The sequence below is a fragment of the Mobula birostris genome, chromosome 19 (genome assembly GCF_030028105.1).
Source record: "Mobula birostris isolate sMobBir1 chromosome 19, sMobBir1.hap1, whole genome shotgun sequence".
Classification (NCBI taxonomy): domain Eukaryota; kingdom Metazoa; phylum Chordata; class Chondrichthyes; order Myliobatiformes; family Myliobatidae; genus Mobula; species Mobula birostris.
The window spans coordinates 18,943,462-18,966,162 of record NC_092388.1 but is presented as its reverse complement, the minus strand read 5'-3'; the positions used below and the strand labels follow the sequence as shown (position 1 = coordinate 18,966,162).

Below are 22,701 nucleotides of genomic sequence, written 5' to 3'. Positions count from 1 at the left end.
TTCAGTTTGGAGGCTACCCAGACGGAATATAAGGTGTCATTCCTCCAACCTGAGAGTGGCTTCATCTTGACAGTAGAGGAGGCCGTGGATAGACATATCAGAATGGGAATGGGACGTGGAATTAAAATGTGTCCCAGTGGTCCCAGTTTTTTCTCCCTCTGTCCCTCTCACTATAACTCCTTGCCTGCTCTCCACCCTCCCCTCTCTCCTTCTCTTTCTCCCCAGGCTTCTCGTCCCATGATCCTCTCCCTTCTCCAGTTCTTAGATCCATCCCTCCCCTCCTGTCTTCTCCTATCACTTCGGATCTCCCCTTTCCCCTTTCAAATCTCTTACTATCTCTTCTTTCAGTTAGTCCTGACGAAGGGTCTCGGCCTGAAATGTCGACTGTACCTCTTCCTATAGATGCTGCCTGGCCTGCTGCGTTCACCAGCATTTTGTGTGTGTGTGTGTTGCTTAGTAATATTAAACTGATTTTGATTAGAGGTGTAAAGATGATGACTTATATTTAACCACTACATTTATATTTCAACGAAAGGAAATTAAGAAACATGATTTAGCCACAAATAATACACCTTCTTTTAATATTATGGACTCTACAATATCCACTACAACATGGATTTGTATTTAGAGTTTGAAATACTTAAATTGATTTTGTTGTTTTTAAAGACTGAACTGTAGGGCTCCAGTTGTTTGTTTGATGCCCCAGACAATCATTGGTAGGCTTATTGTCTGAGGGTGAATAGGTATCATTCATCACATCAATTTGGCCATTCAAATCATACTACTTGGTTACTTTCCATATTCCAAGGTGGGAATAGTATGCTTGAATCGTATCTAATTTAGCATCCCATTATTCGGTTCACTTACATTATTTTTGGTAATCTTTAATTCAAGTACAGACTAACAAAATGTCTACTATTTTTTCCAAATACAAGGATGATGAAGTGAGATTATACTATATATTGAATGGGCTAGAATGCAATAACAATTGTCCTGTCTGACCAATAAGCTGATTATATCATCATTAAGATTATGAGGTTCATTAGTTAACTGATTTGTGGATAATACCATATTTTCCTTGACTGTCATTATACCCAGAAGTGCAATGTCAGACCGAAGAAACATTTCTGGTGAATATATAGAAAATACTATACAGGTAATTTAAGAGCATCTATTGGTACAATAATTCAGTTTCCATTACATTTTGGAGAAGATCAATACTAAATATATAATTGTTAATTTTTAGACATGTTTAAGAAATTAAAGTTTTGGAAAGGTACATTTCCTTAGCCTCCCTTTGACAGTAAAAAATGAAGGAAGATTAGCTTGCAAATGTACCCAAGGGCATGCTTAAAGACTAGTTGGAAACTGCATTGGAGATATTTTCTGTGTGGTATTAAAACAACTCAGTGAAACAAATTCCATCAGGCAGGTCTGAACAATGTTCAGCTAGTTTTACACTGCAATTTGATTTTCAAGAAACCGCATTGCAATGTCTCTCTGAAGGAAATCTGCACCTTAGAAACACCGAACCCTTAATAATAGAAATAAAAATACTTCTAATGATGGAGGTTTGAAAGGAAAAAAAATTAGAAAAAAATTGAAACTATAATTTCCCTTGAAATATGCTTGAAGCTCGGGCCAGTTATACTATATTATGTACATATGCTACTAAGTGTTTCCGTGATTCTTTGATTTCAAGAACAGATCTGACTTGCATTTCAGAGCCTTATCAAGATCCCTTGCTCATCAACCACGTTAATTTAGTAACCAGACAACCCTATTAACACTGGAATCATCTCGGCAACCCCCCCTCATCCCCACAGAGATGTTCTTTTTGCCCTATTGAAGGGTCTCAGCCTGACATAGCGACTGTTTATTCCTGCCTGACCTGCTGAGATCCTCTAGCATTTTGTGTGTTATTCTGGATTTTCAGCACCTGCATAAAATTTGTGTTTATTCCTTTTGCCCCAAGTAATCAAACCCTGATCACAATCCACAACACAGAGTATTTCCAGCACTTTCTCCTTTACTTTACACGTCCAGCATTTGCAGGTTATTTTTGATTTTCATCTATGCTTTTTAACATCCTGATCACCCCACTGTGCATTTCCATTTTGTTCCTTATTTACATCACATACATAGACAGATCACTTAACAAAATGACAAAATGTTAGTATCAACTGGGCAAAGAAAAAGTTACCTGAGGCCATCTGCCATTAGATAGGGCTCTTTGCTTTATTTCTTCCACTGTTTTTCGGCGTGAATGCTGGTCTGATCGAGACACTAAGACTGGCTGAATATACTTTATCAAAGCTGGCGGGAAAAAAAGACAACATAGTTAAATTAGACAAACAAATAGTGATCTTTCTTGAAAACAGACAGCCTGTACTATTTCAAGTTTGTATTTTGAGAGAGTTATAATCAGGGATAATAAATCCCTATGCTACACTTGACAAGAATATATTTCTTTTAAGATAATTTATTTGGCCCAGATCCTTCAGATGGAAACCTAATCTGTTGAAAAGCAACTCCAGAAAGCCATTTACATTTCTTGAACTTGAAGCCATTTTCCAGGCAAGAAGTGTAGTAACAAATGGGAGCCACTTTTTGGAAGGCATTTTAATTACAAGGCTTCAAATTAACTTTTGAAAAGTAACAAAAAAATTTTGAATTTGCTTCATTTTGCACTCTGGCCAGTCACAGATAGAGATATGGGCACATTTTTCCCTTATTTGAATTCTTTTATTCTCTGTTTTCTAATGACACAGTCATGTCTACCAAATTGATAGCCATGCATGGTAAAATATTTACTCTGGCAAAATGAACATCAGGGGATTGGTGTGTAAATTTGGTGGATTGTTCAGAAATTAGTTAAAGGACAGCCACGGCATCTAAAAGGCATGATTCTGCTCATAAAACCACAACAGGCTGTTCTTTGACTAATTTCTGGGACAACCCTTCCAATTTAGACATCAATCCCTTCATATTCAATTTGAAAATTTAAGGGCTGGGAATAACCTGGGTGCCTGAATTTGTTGCCCAGATTGATGCAGAAAGTCCACCTGGTTTTATTCTCCTTGTTCCAATGTAGCAATAAAGGGATCGCTGGGCTGTTGGCCCAAATAACTACATTGGAAAAATCACATATAGGCCCAGCCAGCTAAGACATCCTCCCTTAAAGACATTAGAACCAGGTGTATTTTTATGACAACCCAGTTGTTTTACGATCATGACCGGGTGTAATCATTTCTCTCAACCTAGATTCTCATATGCCAGATGAGGAATCAAATTTAAATTCCACTGCAATCAGATTAGAAATGTGAACTCATCTCTGGGTTTAGTCTTACAATTACATGTCTGGTGATTTAACTACTCCAATAGATTAGTCAAACATAAATTTCCTTCTTTAAATCCATGCTGACTGTGCTCAATCCTGTTACTATACTCAGGGGGTTTTATTATTAAGACCATAAGACAAAGGAGCAGAACTTGGCCCTTTGAGTCTGCTCTTTTATTCCATCTTGGCTGATTTATTATCTCAACCCAATTTTCCTGCCTTCACCCCACAACCTTTAACACTCTGACTGATCAAGAACCTATCAACCTCCGTCTTAAATATACACAATCACTTGACCTCCACAGCTGCCTGTGGCAATGAATTCCACAGGTTTACCACCCTCTGGCTAAAGAAATTCCTCATCTCTATTCTAAATGGATGTCGTTCAATTCTGAGGCTGTACCCTCTGGTCCTAGACTCATCCACCTTAGAAAACATCCCCTCCACATCCACTCTATTTAAGCCTTTTAATAGTCAAAAAGTTTCAATGACATTCCCCTCACGTTTCCAAATTCCAGTGAGTACAGGCCCAGAGCCATCAAATGCTGCTCATGCATTAACTCTTTCATTTCTAGAATCATTCTCATGAACCTCTGGGTGCTCTTCAATGCCAGCACATCTTTTCCTTAAGGACCCAAAATTGCCCAAGTGTAGTCTAACCAATGCCTTATAAAGCCGCAGCATTACAATCTGAATAAATACCACTTCTGTCTGCCGATGCTTTTTTTTTTGCTGGTGGGTGGGTGGGGGATTGCTGCTTGCTGCCGGTTACGCGTGAGAGGGAGAGATGCTGCGGGGGGGGGGGCGGAATTCAGGGTTCTAACATTTAACTGTCATTCATTCTTTGGGGGCACTCCTCTGTTTTCATGAATGGTTGTGAAGAAAAAGCATTTCAGGATTATATTGTATAGATTTCTCTGACATTAAATGTACCTTTGAAACCTTTGAAAGTTCAACAGTGTGGTAGATTTTCAACACACCAAACCAAAATGAAGATGAAAGGGCATTTCAGACAAGGCAGGGAAATAATAGAGAAGCACAAATCAGGAGGAGGATACAAGACCACCTCAAAGGCACTGAACGAACCTCAGGGCTCAACGCAGACCATTGTGAAAAAATGTAAAAATTATGAAACCACAGCCTTACATACTGCCTAGGTCAGGCTACCCCTTTAAACGTAGTCGCCAGAGAAGAATGGCTCTAGTAAGAGAGGCTACTGTGATGCCAGCAGTCACTCTGCGTGAGCTGCAGAAGTCAGTGGCTGCCACTGGAGATGAAGTTCTAAGGATTGCAAAAACAAAATGGCGTTTACGGAAGGGTGGCAAGGAAGCAGCTCTGGCTAAAAAAAAAATCATACTCTTGCCCATAAAGACTTTGCAAAGCATCACTTCGGAGATACTGTAAAGATGTGGTGATGATCTTGTGGTCAGATGAGACTAAAGTGGAACTTTCTGGCCTATATTGCTGTCCACCACTGCTCCTGAATTAACCTAGCACAGCTCCAACAATTCTGAAAGGAGAAATGAGCAAATCTTGCTCTATCACGTTGTCCAAAGCTAACAGAGACTTATCCAAAAAGACTACTAACTGTAATGGTTGTGAGAGGTTGTTTGATTAAGTGCTGAGCAAATGGAGATTAAAAAGATTGAACTGCTGACATTTTAGTTTTTGAATCTTTAGCTTCCTATGCCTTACAATTTCCTTGTTTTTCTGGGGCTCTACTGTGGGGGAAGAAAAGGAGCACGTGATTCACAAATAAAAATTCTCAGATAAATTGATCAAAAGCCCTCATTGTAATACTCATTTATGTGAACACAGGATTGGGGCTGAATACTTCTACAAGGTACTATAGTCTTTCCCTTTTAGTAATCTAGAGGAGCTCTCGTATTGTTTTGTGTTTTTCACTAGTTGACTTTCATTACTTTTTCAATTTAGTAAACAAATTTTTGATCTTTCTTCACAGACTTCTCAGATGCTCCCAACACTCAGCTCTACTGCTGTTTCTCACTACTGAGTAAATCTCTTGCATGGATTCAATAACTTGTTTGAAATCTGTCAGGCATGACTGGACCAGATTTTCAGTTCAGTTATTGAGCTTTTAAGGAATCGGAAATAATGAAAGGAAATGTTGAAAACATTCAGCGTATCAAACAACATCTGTGAGAAACAACTGATGTTCCAGATCAATGCATCAACTGAGCCTAACTGAGTCAGCATGGCTTTGTGTGAGAGAAGGTGTGCTTGTCAAGCTGCTGAGCTTTTTTGAAGTGGGAACCCTGATAGTAGGATAGGGCAATAGATGTTGTCTATTTGGACTTTCGTGAGGCCTTTGACAAGGTTCCTCATGGTATACTGGTCTGAAAGGTTAGGTTCCTTGGGAACCCAGGAAAAATTAATTAGGTGGATTCAGCAGGTGGTGGTTGAAGGTTGTTTTGTAGAATGAAAGCCAGTACCTAGTGGTATGACACTAGGGTCGGTGTTGGGACTCTTATAACCTATAAACGATTTGGATGAGTGAGCACAAAGCTTGATCAGTAAGCTTGCAGATGTCATGAAATTATGAGATGGTATGGCACCAGGGTGGGTAATGGAACAGAGATACCATGTACAAGTGCATGGCTCATTGAAAAGGGTGTCACAAGCAGAGGGGGAACGCCGACTCAGACCATGAGAGGCCTGCGTCGGGCACCTTCAAGGAGACGGTGGTTAAAAAAGTGTTTAGCACATTGGCCTTCATTGGTCAGAGCAATGAGTGTAGGAGTTGCAACAGTAAGTTCAGATGTGCAAATTGTTGGGAGGCAGTTCTTGGAGGACAGCCTGTGTTCAATTTAGGTTACTTTGTTATAGGACAGATGCAGTTAAACTGAAAAGAATGCAGAAAAGATTCACAGGGATGTTGCTAGAACTAGAGTGCCCAAGTTATAGCTGCTGGCCAAGCCAGCCTTTATTTCTTGATACATAGAAGAATGAAGAGTGATCTTAAAGAAACTTCCATATTATGAGAGGCATAGATAAGTCTTTTCCCCAGGGAAGAGGGTTCCAAAACTAGAACAGATTGATTTAAGGTGAGGGAAAGATTTAAAAGGAACCTTTGGAACAACCTTCCCCACACAGAAGATGGTGAGTAGAAGTGGTTGAGGCAGATACAATGGAATCATTAAAGAAGCACTTGGACATGTACATGAGCGGTCTGGCTTAGAGAGATAAGGGCTGATAGCAGTAAGTTGGCACGAGCTAGGTGCAAACCATGGTCAGCATGGACTCACTGAGCCGAAAGGCCCGTATCAGTGCTGAATTGCTCTAGGATTCTACCAACGACCTTTTATCAGAACTGGGAATAAATAGTTAGATTAAAAGTCCACCCACACTTGTCTGTCATTGGAAACTGACGTTAAATAGAGGCTTCATGGAAATATTTTTTTTCCATTATAAATCCTGTGGTCCAGTTCAATATTGCAGACAAGTTTGTCTGGAAGGAATTATTCACTGCAACCAGCTTTTTACTGTGCTTAATTAATTAAGCAATACAGTGCAGAGCAGGCTCTTTCAGCCACGCTACCCCAGCAACCCCTGACAAACCAAATTAACCCTAAATTAATCACAGGACAACTTACAATGATCAATTACCCTACCCGGCACATCTTCACACCTGTGGAAGAAAACCAGAGCACCCGGGGAAAACCCATGCATTCCACGGCGAGGATGTACTTACAGATGGTGCTGGAATTGAACTCTAAACTCCAGAATGCCCCAAGCTGTCAGAGCATCGTGCTAATCGCTACACTACCATGACGGTTAACGTGACGTTGAAAATAATTACTATAAAACAAACCACTAGACGAACTCAGCAGAACAAGTGTCAATAGTTAAGCCTGATTTACACTTCTGCATACGGGCTATGCCGTAGGCCTGATTTATACTTCTGCGTAGCTCTATGCCGTAGCGAGCATGCGTTGTTGTGTCTGCGTCGCTCTGCATTTCACTACCGAAACGCTAGTTGGCGGTGGGGTTTCTATGCCAGTGTTGAGTTTCTTGGTGAGAGACATGGATGAGGAAATGCATTTCAAATATTTTCAGATGTCGGCAGGTAGATTTGACGATTTGGTTCATCGTCTCCAACCATTTATTTCGCATCAGTGTACAGACATGGCGGAGAAAAGCAACTGGAAATGCGTAGGAGGAAATACGATGCTACCAAGTGGACCAATCACAGTTGTTGCAGCCTGCGTCGCTGTGACGCGAGTTATTTTTCTGGGGAGGTGAACATCACCCTACGGCATAGGGTACGCAGTACCTACCACGTAGATTTGATGCAGAAGTATAAATCAGGCTTAAGGGTGAAGACACTGACTCAGGGCTGAAAAGCTGAGGGAAGTAACCGGTATAGAGGTTAACATTTCCACACTGGCCTGTCTATCTTCAGCCTTCTCCAATATCAGAGTGAAGCCAAATGCTATCTAGAAGAATAGCACCTGCTATTCTCTCTGACTCATCTTCAACATAAAAGGTGTGAACATTGAGTTTACCAGTATCAGGTAACTTGGACTATGACCTGATTCATCTAGGTTCTTTCACCATTCCTCCTACCCCATCTTCCAACCCTACCTCCACTCCATCAGCCCACAGTTCTATTTCCTTCCACCTTACTTAACTGATTTGACTGGGTCTCCTACCACTCCCCTACCTGATTCCATCAGGTCGTCATACAACTCCTCATTTGGCTCCACCAGATGCCTGCCAGCATCTGCCTCACCCCTCTACATTCTTGGTCCTGATGCAGGATCTTGACACAAAAAGTCAAACAAGCTTATGCCTCCACAGATGCTATCCAACTTGCTGAGTTCTCTAGTACTTTATACTTCGCTTCAGATGATAGCATTTGCAGCCTTTTGTCAACAATATACATGTATTTTTTTCTGTCCAATGATAGCAATGCAAGATGCATAGCAAACAATCAGATATCAGAGCTGAAATTTTAACCTACTTTTTTTCCTTTTAGATATTGTCTACTGTTAGCCTTTTAGTTTAATAAGTCTTAATAAACTTTCCAATTAAACATTCAGTGTATTTCAATAATCAGTTGTCAAGATTAACCAGCTTAGTTCAACATAGTTCCAGCGAATAAATTAAAGTCAAAACTACATTCCAGCATTTCTTTTGTTACTGCACAATAGCGACTTTCTGTAAACCCAGATCAGAGGGTCTGAATCAAATTGCATTCAGCAATGTGCTACACACAGAGAATAGAGGCCTTGACTGAGCTGCCTATGCAATATTAATTAAAATATTTACAGCATGAAACAGGACTTTTCACCTAATGAATTAATACTCCAAACATTTACCGTCTAACCCAATTAGCATGTGGTTTCTTAGCTTTGCCTCAATACACTAAAAAAGACTGAATTACTCCTGTAGTGATATTACATTCTTTTGAAAGTTGATCAGAATTAGTCTGAGATACTACCATCTTTGGTCCACCATCCAGCATCCATTTTCAAACTAATCTTACTCCAACCCATTTTATTTTCCCCTCATTCCCACCAACTCCATGCCCCCAGCCTTTAGATTCTACTGCTCAGTTATATATTAGATGAATCTGTCACCAGTTAGCCTATTAACCTACACATTTTTGGGATATGGGAGGAAATCCATGTGGTCACAAGGAGACCATGCAAACTCCACACTAACAGCATTGGAGAGTGGAATTGAACCTAGGTTGCAGGATCTGTAGGGCAGCAGTTCTACTAGCTGTGCCACTCAGTTGTTATTGGATCAGTATTAATCTGAAACTTAACACAACCAATTCTGGTCTTGCATGCAAATAGAAACACAATTTTGTCCCAGAAAGGATGCAAAAATAACAAACATGGATGTATAAAGAGCAGGGCTACCAAGTACAGCACAGCACTTTTATATCAGAAAAGACAGAAAAGGAAGAAATGGGTCTAGGGCATTTTTACCAAATGGAGATAGCAGGCAATAGTAAAAAAGGTTATAAGCGATAGGTTGGAAACAATCTGTAATGATATATTACTACTGATCCAATATTAAAAGGGGAGGTAGAAGAAGAAATGGAAAAATCAAATATGTAGGAAGTTCGATTTTAACTACCCGTCAATGAACAGCAAGAGAGAAAATTGCTACATACAAAGAATGGAGAATTTCTGCAAACAGAGTTAAGAAATGGGAAAGAGGTGGGAAAGAGGTTGAAAAGCTGATGAAGTGGTTACAGGAGGGAATGCTTTAAGTGCATAAGGAAACTAAAATAGTTTCTGGTCAAGTTGGCCATACAGGAAGACAACCAATATCCTGGTTTGGAGATGGTGGGGGGTGAGGGTATTATGCCAGTGCTAGCAGGAAGGTGGCAGCCTGAGAGTAGAATCAATAGGACAATAGGAAGAAAAGCTACATTGGAAACAGATGGCAGGGTTTCTGGCAAAAAAACTATTCAGGGACACAAAGAAAAAGGCATTAACATAGATTACAATAACACAACCATGTCATGGCTTGGAGGCTTGTGTGCCTCAATGAGCCAGAGGGCTATGCTGGCTGGAGTCAGTCCTTTATGCTTTGGCTCTTGGTAGGGTCACCCATGCCAAAGAGGTCAAAGGGTAGTGGCCAGACTAAAAGTGGTCCACTTGTCCTCTAGGTTCGGTTCAGGGCTAACAACCCTGAGTGATGAAACAAAATTGTTACGGAAACAGAAATGAAGAATGCTTCTACATCTGAGAATGTCAGTATTCCTGAGTCTCCACCCGGGACTTGTATGACTGATAGTAGTGAAAACCGAGAAAAAAGCCATTATACAATGAAGGCAGCTTTGAACACCAAAGATGGCAGACCTTCACGGCTGCCCTAAATGCCAGCCGCATTGCTGGCAGTAACGTAGGTAATATACAAGCCAGCTGCTGTGGCTTCCAGTCTTCTGGCTCTGCTTCACCCACTTCCATTTCTAAGTCCCCTCCCTGCTGTCTGACATATTCTCGTAGGGGCCATCTTCCTAACATACTCATGCAAATTTTGCATATAATAAGTGAGTGATTAAAAAATTGTGAACGCTGTGTTACCACTGACTGGAGCTATTTTTAACTACTTTGATTTTGTGATATAGGGCACTGTTTCCAAATCTGCAAATGAGAAATTTTAGTTATTTGAATTCACACTCCAGCTAAAGACACTGACAGGGGAAAATTGGTATTAAAATAGTTATGGTAATTTCTGCCTTGAGGGAAATGTTTGCAGTTGATGGAGAGTAATTATCATAGACTCTGGCAGTAGTCGTGGGTAGAACAGCTGAAGATAACTGCATACCTTTTTCATAAGGTCAGCAAACTGACTGTTCATTGTAGCCTTCAGTTTTTTTTTAAATTTCGCAGATTACAAGGAAGTCCATATGCACATTCAGCAAATCCTACATGCTACACGAGTCCAGATTATTGACCCAAAATGTTGATTGTCCATTTTCCACTCTAGGTGCGGCCTAACCAACTAACTTCTTCCATCTGTTAAGCTGGCTGCCAGCAATATTCATTTCACTAATGTCAGGCAATGACTTAAAAGCAGTAAAGAATGAACCATCACCTATGACAGAAATTCGGAGTCCAATTGCACACTCTGCTCTTGTCCGACTAAATCCAGCTCCTAAAACACAAACAGCTGACACGATCCAAATCTAAGCAATTTGCTTCAGCAGCAACTCAGCAATTAGAATAAATACCTATATCCTTAGCAGTGGCACACTACAACTGAGGAGGTACTGTCAACAAACCAACAGAAAACACGAATAAGGTAGTTAACAATAGTAAACTAACCTTGTTGCATGTCCACTTAATTCTATCCTAGCATTGTTGTTAGCATAGAATCTAAGAACTTTCTAATCGTATTGATTTATCACTTTTGGCAAGTTTCTGAAGAGACTGAAGGTAATTTACTTTCTCAAGGTACAAACAATAGATTTCAGCCTTGGTGACAAAATCTATACCCAAGAATTAATATAAAAGCATCAACCTTCTCAAGGATCTTATTTTCAGATTTCAACATCTGTAATTTATGAAGCAATTCACCTGTAATTAATGTGTACAGTGAAATAATATTACAAAAAAATAAGAGACACCTTGGGAATCAAAGTCGGTGGTGAAAACATCAATAATTTCAGATATGTGGATGACACTGTGTTAATTGCAAGTATGGAGGAAGAACTACAAAACTTAATTGATATAATTGTTGAAGAAAGTGCAAAAATGGGTCTATCGATTGCAAAAAGACAGAATGTATGGTGATATCCAAAATGAAGGAGAATCCTATCTGCAGGCTGAAAATAAATGGGGAAGACATAAAACAAGTAAAGAACTTTTGCTACTTAGGAAGCTGGGTGACATCAGATGGCAGGTGCGACTTGGACATCAAAAGAAGAATAGGGATGGCAAAAGACACCTTTACGAGAATGAAGAGTATACTGACTAATACTAAACGAGGCATGACAACCCGCCTCAGAGTACTGAAATGTTACGTTTAACCATAGCCATACTTTATTGATCCTGGGGGAAATTGGTATTCGTTACAGTTGCACCATAAATAATTAAATAGTGATAAAACCATAAATAGTTAAATAGTAATATATAAATTATGCCAGTAAATTATGAAAATAAGTCCAGGACCAGCCTATTGGCTCAGGGTGTCTGACCCTCCAAGGGAGGAATTGTAAAGTTTGATGGCCACAGGCAGGAATGACTTCCTATGACGCTCTGTGTTGCATCTCGGTGGAATGAGTCTCTGGCTGAATCAGTCCTGTGCCCAACCAGTACATTATGTAGTGGATGGGAGACATTGTCCAAGATGGCATGCAACTTGGACAGCATCCTCTCTTCAGACACCACCGTCAGAGAGTCCAGTTCCATCCCCACAACATCACTGGCCTTACGAATGAGTTTGTTGAGTTTGTTGGTGTCTGCAGTTATGTTATATGGCTCAGAATATTGGACAATATCTAGTAACATGAGAAAACGAATTGCAGCAGCGGAGATGTGGTTTTTGAGGAGGATGCAAAGAATATCATGGATGAAACAAATATCTAACGAGTATGTCATGAACAGAGTGAACACAAAAAGAGAAATAATGTATGAGATCATGAAAAGGCAATGTAACTTCATCGGACATGTGATTAGGAAAGAGGAGTTGGAATGCACAGTAATTATGGGAAAGATTGAACGGAAGAAAGCAAGAGGAAGACAAAGACAAATGACGACAAATAGAGCAGCCAGAGAATCGGAAATGAACACCAATGAATTGATCCACTTGACCCGAAACAGGAGTGTGTGGGCCATGGCAGTCAAAGCTCAACCTGGGCATGGCAGCTGATGATGATGATGATGATGATGATGAATTTATGAAGATTAATGGCATAGAGACTCTGCACAAGGATAAAGTTATAGTATTCATGTGGATGTTTGCTGTTTTAGTCTATGGTAGATTATTAGGCACCACAGTAGCACATGGTTAGCGTGACGCTATTCCAACTCAGGATGCTCTGGAGGTCAGAGTTCAATTTCGGCACTGTCTATCAGGAGTTTGTACATTCTCTCTGCAGCAACATGGGTTTCCTCCAGGTGCTCCAGTTTCCTCCCAGAGTCCAAAGGCATACTGGTTAGTAGGTTAATTGGTCATTGTTCTGTGATTAGGCTCTTGTTAAATAGCTGCGTTGTTGGGCCAGAAGGGCCTGTTCCAAGCAGTATCTCTATATAAGTAAATGAATAACATTTTCAGCCAAGTTTATGGCAAGTAGCAATGGGTTTGATCATAGAGAGGGGTATTGGGGATACAAGAGCTGATGGCACTGTTAAGTAATTAACTATTCCATCAAAGGCTCATCTGACTTACAGGACTGAAAAGACAGGAGAGGAAAGGCAAACATCTGAACAACAACTGTCCATGCAATTTGAGGATCTCAAGTTCCCTCAAGGGAAGTGGAATTTGATAGTGATATTGGTAAACACTAGTCAGAGAATAAAGGGCAACAGCAGTACCAGGTTCCTTTCTTTCTAGGGTACAAAAACATGCATTTCCAAGGTTCTTCTGATTCTACTTTACAATCAAAATGCCATAATTACAAAATGAAGCACACCCAAAATGTGTCGGACGAGTTTCAGGAACACAACGGGTGATAAATGATGCAGCTGACAGAAGAAATCACAGGATGTGCATGAAAAAAAGTGCACAAAATATACATATCTCATAATTGGCATTAGGGCCCCTAATAGCTTAACAATAGTTTAGAGAAAAGAAAAAAATAAGACAAGGTGTTGAGATATCCTGAAAAGTAAAAAAAAAAGACACCTGAAGCAAATTATCCAATGTGACTTCACTTATTGAACCTTTCAGAGTTTAGCGGCCAGAGGTTGAAATCTATTGGCGGGTTGATTAAACAGAAAGCTATTGTGGATGTTTTGAAAGACAGAAGCAGAATATAATGTTTAACTGATCTAATTTCCACACATCCTGAAGGCATAAAAGATAACCACCTGCAATTTAGTGGTTTGCTTATTATTTTTGGAGAAATTAATGGTTAGTCCTGAAAAATGTAAAGTGTCAGAGTCTTCATATTACGAAACAAGATATTTGAATAGTAATAGCTAGACTGAGTGTCTGTGAACAATTAAACAGTAATGTTATTAAACAGCTTGAAAGGTCACAATCATAAACCTGAAAACTCATCACTAACTAAACCTTAAGGTGAGTACTGCCTTTGAAATATCCTGCAAAATAGATTTAAATTATTTTTTCAAGAGAAGAATAGTAAATTGTTCAATGGTCAAAATGTAATAAAGATCAATTGAAATCGTTAAACAGTATCTCTAACATTTTGTGTGCCAAGTTAAAATTATATCCATTTCACAAAAAAAAGGGCACCTATAGGCAAAAGACAGTATATAGAAATGCCTGATTTTAAATTTTGTGGTACTATTTTAGTTATTCATATATATTGAGTCTATTTAGTTGCTAGAGGCGGAGCGAAGTTAAGATGGTGCTAAACGGCGACTCGTTTGCTTGCATCTTCGGAAGCAGCTCTATTTCCATCTTTAATATCTTTATTTTCCCTTCTCAGGGTTCTTTTGAAGACCCTGACTTGGAGTTACACACTGACATCGGTTCTTTGTGGGAATGGGACCCATTCTTGGAGTTTGAGGACAGGCTGCTGTTCGGCACGCCAAGGGTTCGGCCTGAGAATCCAGCTCAGATTTGGAAGCCTAAGATCTTGGGGCTCTGGAGACAGGTGGATTGAGGGTAGGTGTCATGGTAGGAGACCTGTGTGTCGTCAGGGTGTCAGAAAATCTACAGTGTTCCCAAAGACCCAGGATCTTTGAGATCTTTGGAAACAGAGCTTGGAAAAAGCAACGTGACCTTTAACATCGTAAACCAGTGAGTTGTTTGTTATGTCTCCCCACTCGCTGGGAAAAACGGAGACACCTCCTTCTCTTTTATTAGGGGGAGAGAGAGAGAGAGCCCGAGGTATGACGAATGCCGGGTGAAACGCGAAGCCTTTGGGGTAACAGCAAGTCTGTGTCTTTGCTATTGTTTTGCTCACGCATGAGTGCTTGGTGGTGGCTGCTGATGCTTTATTTTGCTGGTGAGGGGAGGGGGATTGTTGCTTGCTGCTGCTTACGTGCAGGAGGGATTGGAGCTGGGGGAGGGACTTTGGTGTTCTTACATTTAACCGTCATTCATTCTTTGGGGCACTCCTCCACCTTTGTGTATGTTTGCGAAGATAAAGTATTTCAGGATGCATATTGTATACATTTCTCTGACATTAAACTGGACATTTGAACCTTTGAAAAGTAGCTCTAAAGTTGAAGATTATAATAAAGTGGTTAATCATTTATTGTTTCTCGTGGATAGTGTGTGGGGGGGGGCGTGTGGGTGTTTCTACTCACATCACCCCCAAGAGTAATAACAGAATAGTCTTTATTAACAATTATTTCATTTTGTGAAGCACCATGTAGAGATTGGCAGTGGCACATCTGAAAATAACTTCCAGTTAGGTTACTAAATCAGAAGCTTACATTGCAGGGTGGTCACGTCAAACTGTACAAACGTTTCAAGATCTGAGCCAGTGGACATGGAATAAATAAATGTCAATACAGGCTAACTGTGTATGTGTGGTCTGGTAAAGTGATTTCAGCAATTCAGTCATGTCCATAATGCATTCCCCTTCATCTATTAAAAGTTCAGTAGGAAATTACTTACTTCCCCATATAGGGATGTCTTTGCTTTCAGCCTTCATTACAATGGAAGCCATGGTCATGGTGACTGGAATCGCATCAAAATATGAAGAATGTGGTGCTAATGTCATTATTGGTGCTTCTGTTGGCAATGCACGGCGTCCCTTTATACTCATCCAATGAAAGCCACCCGCAAACCACATAGCTCTCATTATCACCTTCAGTAGAAAATCCAATGTCCTAAAAAAATACAAAATAGAAATGTCAAAGACGACAATTTAAAATGCAACAGCTGCAAGAACTTGCACATTGTCATTATCAAGCTCAATTACTGCATAGCTCACTTTCAAAAAAATTAACAAGTGCCATTTTTCTCCTTCATCTGGAACGTACAACAGTACAGCAGAATACAGGCCGTTCTCCCTATGCTGTGCCAACCTTTTAACCTACTTCAAGATCAATCTAATGTAACAACTTTCAAATTCCATTAATAATTCACAGGCACATACAATGTCGTTTATAAGTTCAGATCGGTCAGACATACTCAACTGCTTAAAGAACAATGGCCTTCCATGAACACCGTGTTTTGATTTATGGTGATTTAAAGGGCATCAGGAGCATACTGCATATAGTAACACCAAATCTGAGCCAAGGCCAAAGAACGAGTCAACTAGTGAGATTCAACAAACCATTTCAACTAACACTTTCCTCACATCAGCCCACAATGCCATAATTACAGAGTAGATCCCAAACTATTCCAATGGTGAAATTTCCACAGGATCATAAGATATCGGAGCAGCATTAGGCCATTTGGCCCATCGAGGTTGCTCTGCAACTTCATCATGGCTGATCCAAATTTCCTCTCAGCCCCATTCTCCTACCTTCTTCCCGTTTTCCTTCACGCCCTGACAAATCATGAGACTATTGACCCCTGCCTTAAATATACATAAACATTTGGTCTCCACAGCTGCCTATGGCAAAGAATTCTACACATTCACCACTCTCTGGCTAAAGAAATTACTCATCTCCGTTCTAAAAGGACACCCCTCTATTCTGAGGCTGTCCCCTCTGGTACTAGACTGTCCCACCATAGGAAACACCCTCTCCAAATCCACACTATCAAGGTCTTTCACCATTCGATAGGTTTTGACAAGGTCACCATTCATTTGTCTGAATTCTAGTGAATACAGTTTCAGAGCCATCAAACATTCCTCAAATGACAAACCATTCAAACCTGCAAACATCTTTGTGAAATTCCTTTGAACCTTCTCTAATAATAGCACATCCTTTCTAAGATAAGGAGCCCAAAACTGCTCACAATACTTAAGTGAGGCCTCAATAGTGCTTTATAAAGTCTCAGCATTACATCATTGCTTTTATATTCTAGTCCTCTTGAAATGAACGCTAACATTGCATTTGCCTTCCTCACCACAGACTCAACATGCAAATTAACCTTTAAGGAATCCTGCACAAGAACTCCCAAGTCCCTTTGCGCCTCAGTTTTTTGTAATTTTCTCTCCATTTCGAAAATAGTTAACCCTTCCATTTCTTCTACCAAAGTGCATGACCATACACTTCCTGACACTGTATTCAATCGGCCGCCTCTTTGCCCATTCTCTTAATCCAAGTTCATCTACAGCCTCTCTACTTCCTCGAAACTACCCGCCCTTCCACCTATCTTTGTACTGTCTGCAAATTTTGCAACAAAGCTATCAATTCCATCATCCAAATCATTAACACATAATGTAAAAATAATCACTCCCAACACAGACCTCTGTGGAACACCACTAGTCACTGGCAGCCAACCAGAAAAGCCTCCCTTTATTCCCACTCTTTGCCTCCTGCCAATCAGCCTCTGCTTTATCCATGCTAGTATCTTTCCTGTAATACCTTGGTCTCGTTGCTTGTTAAGTAGTCTCATGTGTGGCACCTTGTCAAGAGCCTTCTGAAAATCCAAGTATACAACATCAACCAACTCTCCTGTCTATCCTGCTGGTTATTTCTTCAAAGGATTCTAACAGATTTGTCAGGCAAGTTTTTCCCTTGAAGAAATCATGCAAACTCTATATTGCATGCCAGTCAAGTATATATTTACTTGCACTGCAGAATTAGCTGGTCCATAAAATATGGAGTTTGCCACAATCATGTAAAAAATTCTGGAGCAAACATTAGATCCTCAGATGACCAGCAAAGTGCTAGAATTCATCAGGGGCATGTATGCCTTGGACCATGCTGTTTCTTCCAATATGGCCCTGGACATAATCTCCTTTTGGAAGGCAGCCAGCTAATCAGCAAGATCCAGTGTAGAGGGTTTGTTCCATCTTCAAAGAGGCCCAGTCCCAATGTTCAGCGGACCTCACTGAGATTGAATGCGAGTATGATATTCAAGCTTTATGAAACAAAAATAATACAAATTATCCCAATTAAAAATGTTTAATGTGAAAAATATTAAACACGTTTCAAGTGAACTGAATTAAATCAGACAAAAAGCTCAACTTCCTGCCATTCTTTCCCAGTGATTTCATTAAGGCCACTGATCTGTTCCACTGAGTTTTTTTTTAGCCAAAGGACTGGGACAACTGAGGAAGTCAACATTGTTCTACCGTACATCAGCAGTCAAAATCTCAGCATAGGTGTCCTGGATCTCACACTCAACTAAAAGAGCAGGCTAGACTTCAACCCACAGTGCACTGTAGATGCAAACACAACTGCTGCTTTTCCGTGCAGGGTCGAAGCCAATGGAATTGATGCAACAAAGTTTTAACAATAATAATTACTTTATTGATCCCGAGTGGGAAATTCTTTCATTACAGCAGCAACATTTAAAAACACTTAGCAGTGTGCAGATTAACTAAAATAATAGTTTTAGAGTTTTAGAAAGTTAAATAGTTTTAGAAAGCGGCCAGTGAGTGAGTGGGCCAGTGAATGAGTGGTGCTTTGACTCGAGAGATTCTGGCAGTTTTGGCAGTTGGTCTGTGCAATCAAGTTGATCAAGATTTGAATAGATCAGCAGAAAGCTGTTGATAAGACAATCAAGATTTGAATAGCTCAGACTCAGCAGAAAGCAGCTGATTGGGCAATCCAGGTCAGGTGACCAAGCATTTCAAAAAGTTCAAACAGATAAATAGAGGGATAACTCAAGCGAAGCAGCCTGTGGAAAGCAGCCAGTGAAGGAGTGGAGCTTTGAGGCTTTGACTCAAGAGGCTTCAATGAGAAGAGGCGGAGGACAAGCTTGCTCACAGTTTGTTTTTACAATGTCTCCTGAGATGGTGATATGCCTTTCATGTGAGATGTGGCAGTCTTGGGGGAACTCCCCTCTCCCGCAGAGTCACATCTGCCAGAAGTGCATACAGCTGGGTGATCTGGAAGACCGTGTAAGGAATCTGCAGCAGCTGGATGACCTTCGACTCATAAGGGAGAATGAGGCAGTCATAGATGAGAGCTACAGGGAGGTAGTCACACCTAGGCTGTCGGAAGCAGGTCGTTGGGTGACAGTTGGGGGGGGGGGAGCGAAGGTGAGCAGATAGGTAGTGCAGAGCACCCCTGTAGCCATCCCCCTGAATAATAAGTTTACCATCCTGGATACTGTTGGCGGGGACAACCGACCAGGTGTGAGCCACGGTGGCAGGGCCTCCAGCACTGAGTCTGACCCTGTGGTGTAGAAGGGTGGGACGGCGAAGAGGAGAGCTGTCGTCATTGGAGACTCTGTAGTCAGGGGAGCAGACAGGAGATTTTGTGGACGTGAGAAGGACACCTGCATGGTTTGTTGCCTCCCGGGTGCACAACATCCTGGTACAAGAGGGAAAGCAACAAATCGTCGTGATACATATAGGGATCAATGACATGCGCAGGAAGAGGGATGGGGTCCTGAAGTGTGAGTTTTGGGAACTAGGCAGAAGGCTGAAGAACAGGACCTCAAGGGTGGCGTTCTCAGGGTTGCTGCCAGTGCTACGCGACAGTGATGGTAAGAATTGGAGGAGATGGCAGTTGAATGCGTGGCTGAGGAGTTGGTGCAGGGGGCAGGGTTTTAGATTTTTGGATCATTGGGATCTCTTCTGGGGAAGGTGGGACCTGTGCAGATTGGATGGGTTGCACCTGAACTCGAGGGGGAGCAATATTCTTGCAGGTAGGTATGCTAGCATGGTTCGAGAGGGTTTAAACTAATTTGCAAGGGGGATGGGATCCAGAGCGATAGAGAAGTGAAAGAAGTGCATGGAGTAAAGCCAGATCTAACATATAGAGGCGCTTTGAGGAAAGAAGCAGAATAAATGGTGTAAAGACAGTAAGGTAGAAGGGCTGAAATGTGTGCACCTCAATGCAAGAAGCATCAGGAACAAAGGTGATAAACTGAGTGCTTGGATACATACATGGAATTATGATGTAGTGGCCATTGCAGAGACTTGGCTGGCACCAGGCCAGGAACGGATTCTCAATATTCCTGGATTTCAGTGCTTTAAAAGGGATAGAGAGGGCAGAAAAAGGGGAGGAGGGGTGGCATTATTGGTCAGGGATACTATTACAGCTACAGAAAGGGTGGGTAATGTAGCAGGATCCTCTTTTGAGTCAGTATGGGTAGAAGTCAGGAACAGGAAGGGAGCAGTTACTCTATTGGGGGTATTCTATAGGCCCCCTGGTAGCAGCAGAGATACAGAGGAGCAGATTGGGAGGCAAATTTTGGAAAGGTGCAAAAATAACAGGGTTGTTATCATGGGTGACTTTAACTTCCCTAATATTGATTGACACCTGATTAGTTCCAAGGGGTTAGATGGGGCAGAGTTTGTTAAGTGTGTCCAGGATGGATTCCTGTCACAGTATGTGGACAGGCCAACTAGGGGGAATGCCATACTAGATCTAGTACTTGGTAATGAACCGGGTCAGGTCACAGATCTCTCAGTGGGTTAGCATCTGGGGGACAGTGACCACCGCTCCCTGGTCTTTAGCATTATCATGGAAAAGGATAGAATCAGAGAGGACAGGAAAATTTTTAATTGGGGAAGGGCAAATTATGAGGTTATAAGGATAGAACTTGCAGGTGTGAATTGGGATGAGGTTTTTGCAGGGAAATATACTATGGACATGTGGTCGATGTTTAGAGATCTCTTGCAGGATGTTAGGGATAAATTTGTCCTGGTGAGGAAGATAAATGATGGTAGGGTGAAGGAACCATGGATGACAAGTGAGGTGGAAAATCTAGTCAGGTGGAAGAAGGCAGCATACATGAGGTTTAGGAAGCAAGGATCAGATGGGTCTACTGAGGAATATAGGGAGGCAAGAAAGGAGCTTAAGAAGGTGCTGAGAAGAGCAAGAAGGGGGCATGAGAAGGCCTTGGCAAGTAGGGTAAAGGAAAATCCCAAGGGATTCTTCAATTATGTGAAGAAAAAAAGGATGACAGAAGTGAAGGTAGGACTGTTTAGAGATAAAGGTGGGAAGATGTGCCTGGAGGCTGTGGAAGTGAGCACGGTCCTCAATGAATACTTCTTTTGGGTATTCACCAATGAGAGGGAACTTGATGATGGTGAGGACAATATGAGTGAGGTTGATGTTCTGGAGCATGTTGATATTAAGGGAGAGGAGGTGCTGGAGCTGTTAAAATACATTAGGACGGATAAGTCTACGGGGCCTGATGGAATATTCCCCAGGCTGCTCCACAAGGCGAGGGAAGAGATTGCTGAGCCTCTGGCTAGGATCTTCACGTCCTTGTTGTCCACAGGAATGGTACCAGAGGATTGGAGGGAGGCGAATGTTGTCCCCTTGTTCAAAAAAGGTAGTAGGGATAGTCCTGGTAATTATAGACCAGTGAGCCTTACGTCTGTGGTGGGAAAGCTTTGGAAAAGATTCTTAGAGATAGGATCTCTGGGCATTCAGAGAATCATGGTCTGATCAGGGACAGTCAGCATGGCTTTGTGAAGGGCAGATCGTGTCTAACAAGCCTGATAGAGTTCTTTGAGGAGGTGACCAGGCATATAGATGAGGGTAGTGCACTGGATGTGATCTATATGGATTTTAGTAAGGCATTTGACAAGGTTCCACATGGTAGGCTTATTCAGAAAGACAGAAGGCATGGGATCCAGGTAAGTTTGGCCAGGTGGATTCAGAATTGGCTTGCCTGCAGAAGGCACAGGGTCATGGTGGACGGAGTACAGTCAGATTGGAGGATTGTGACTAGTGGTGTCCCACAAAGATCTGTTCTGGGACCCCTACTTTTCGTGATTTTTATTAACGACCTGGATGTGGGGGTAGAAGGGTGGGTTGACAAGTTTGCAGACGACACGAAGGTTGGTGGTGTTGTAGATAGTGTAGAGGATTGTCAAAGATTGCTGAGAGACATTGATAGGATGCAGAAGTGGGCTGAGAAGTGGCAGATGGAGTTCAACCCGGAGAAGTGTGAGGTGGTACACTTTGGAAGGACAAACTCCAAGGCAGAGTACAAAGTAAATGGCAGGATACTTGGTAGTGTGGAGGAGCAGAGGGATCTGGGGGTACATGTCCACAGATCCCTGAAAGTTGCCTCAAAGGTAGATAGGATAGTTAAGAAAGCTTATGGTGAGTTAGCTTTCATAAGTTGAGGGATAGAGTTTAAGAGGCGCGATGTAATGATGCAGCTCTATAAAACTCTGGTTAGGCCACACTTAGGGTACTGTGTCCCATTCTGGTCACCTCACTATAGGAAGGATGTGGAAGCACTGGAAAGGGTACAGAGGAGACTTACCAGAATACTGCCTGGTTTAGAGAGTATGGATTATGATCAGAGATTAAGGGAGCTAGGGCTTCTCTCTTTGGAGAGAAGGAGGATGAGAGGAGACATGATAGAGGTGTACAAGATAACAAAAGGACTAGATAGAGTGGATAGCCAGCGCCTCTTCCCCAGGGCACCACTGCTCAATACAAGAGGACATGGCTTTAAGGTAAGGGGTGGGAAGTTCAAGGAGGATATTAGAGGAAGGTTTTTTTACTCAGAGTGGTTGGTGTGTGGAATGCACTGCCTGAGTCAGTGGTGGAGGCAGATACACTAGTGAAGTTTAAGAGACTGCTAGACAGGTATATGGAGGAATTTAAGGTGGGGGCTTATTTGGGAAGCAGGGTTTGAGGGTTGGCACAACATTGTGGGCTGAAGGGCCTGTACTGTGCTGTACTACTCTATGTTCT

At 41.5% G+C, this 22,701-nt stretch overlaps 1 protein-coding gene across 2 annotated transcripts in view; it reads right to left on the bottom strand.

Moving 5' to 3' along the window:
* LOC140212457 (lysophosphatidylcholine acyltransferase 1-like) overlaps window positions 1–22,701 on the bottom strand; it is a 122,400-nt gene that overhangs the window by 54,726 nt on the left and 44,973 nt on the right. For both annotated transcript variants that reach the window (XM_072283273.1, XM_072283274.1), the window contains exons 3-4: window positions 15,581–15,795; window positions 2,204–2,316 (exon numbers count right to left, since the gene is read on the bottom strand). In XM_072283273.1, the coding sequence (XP_072139374.1) occupies window positions 2,204–2,316; window positions 15,581–15,795 (328 nt within the window). The remainder of the gene's footprint in view (window positions 1–2,203; window positions 2,317–15,580; window positions 15,796–22,701) is intronic.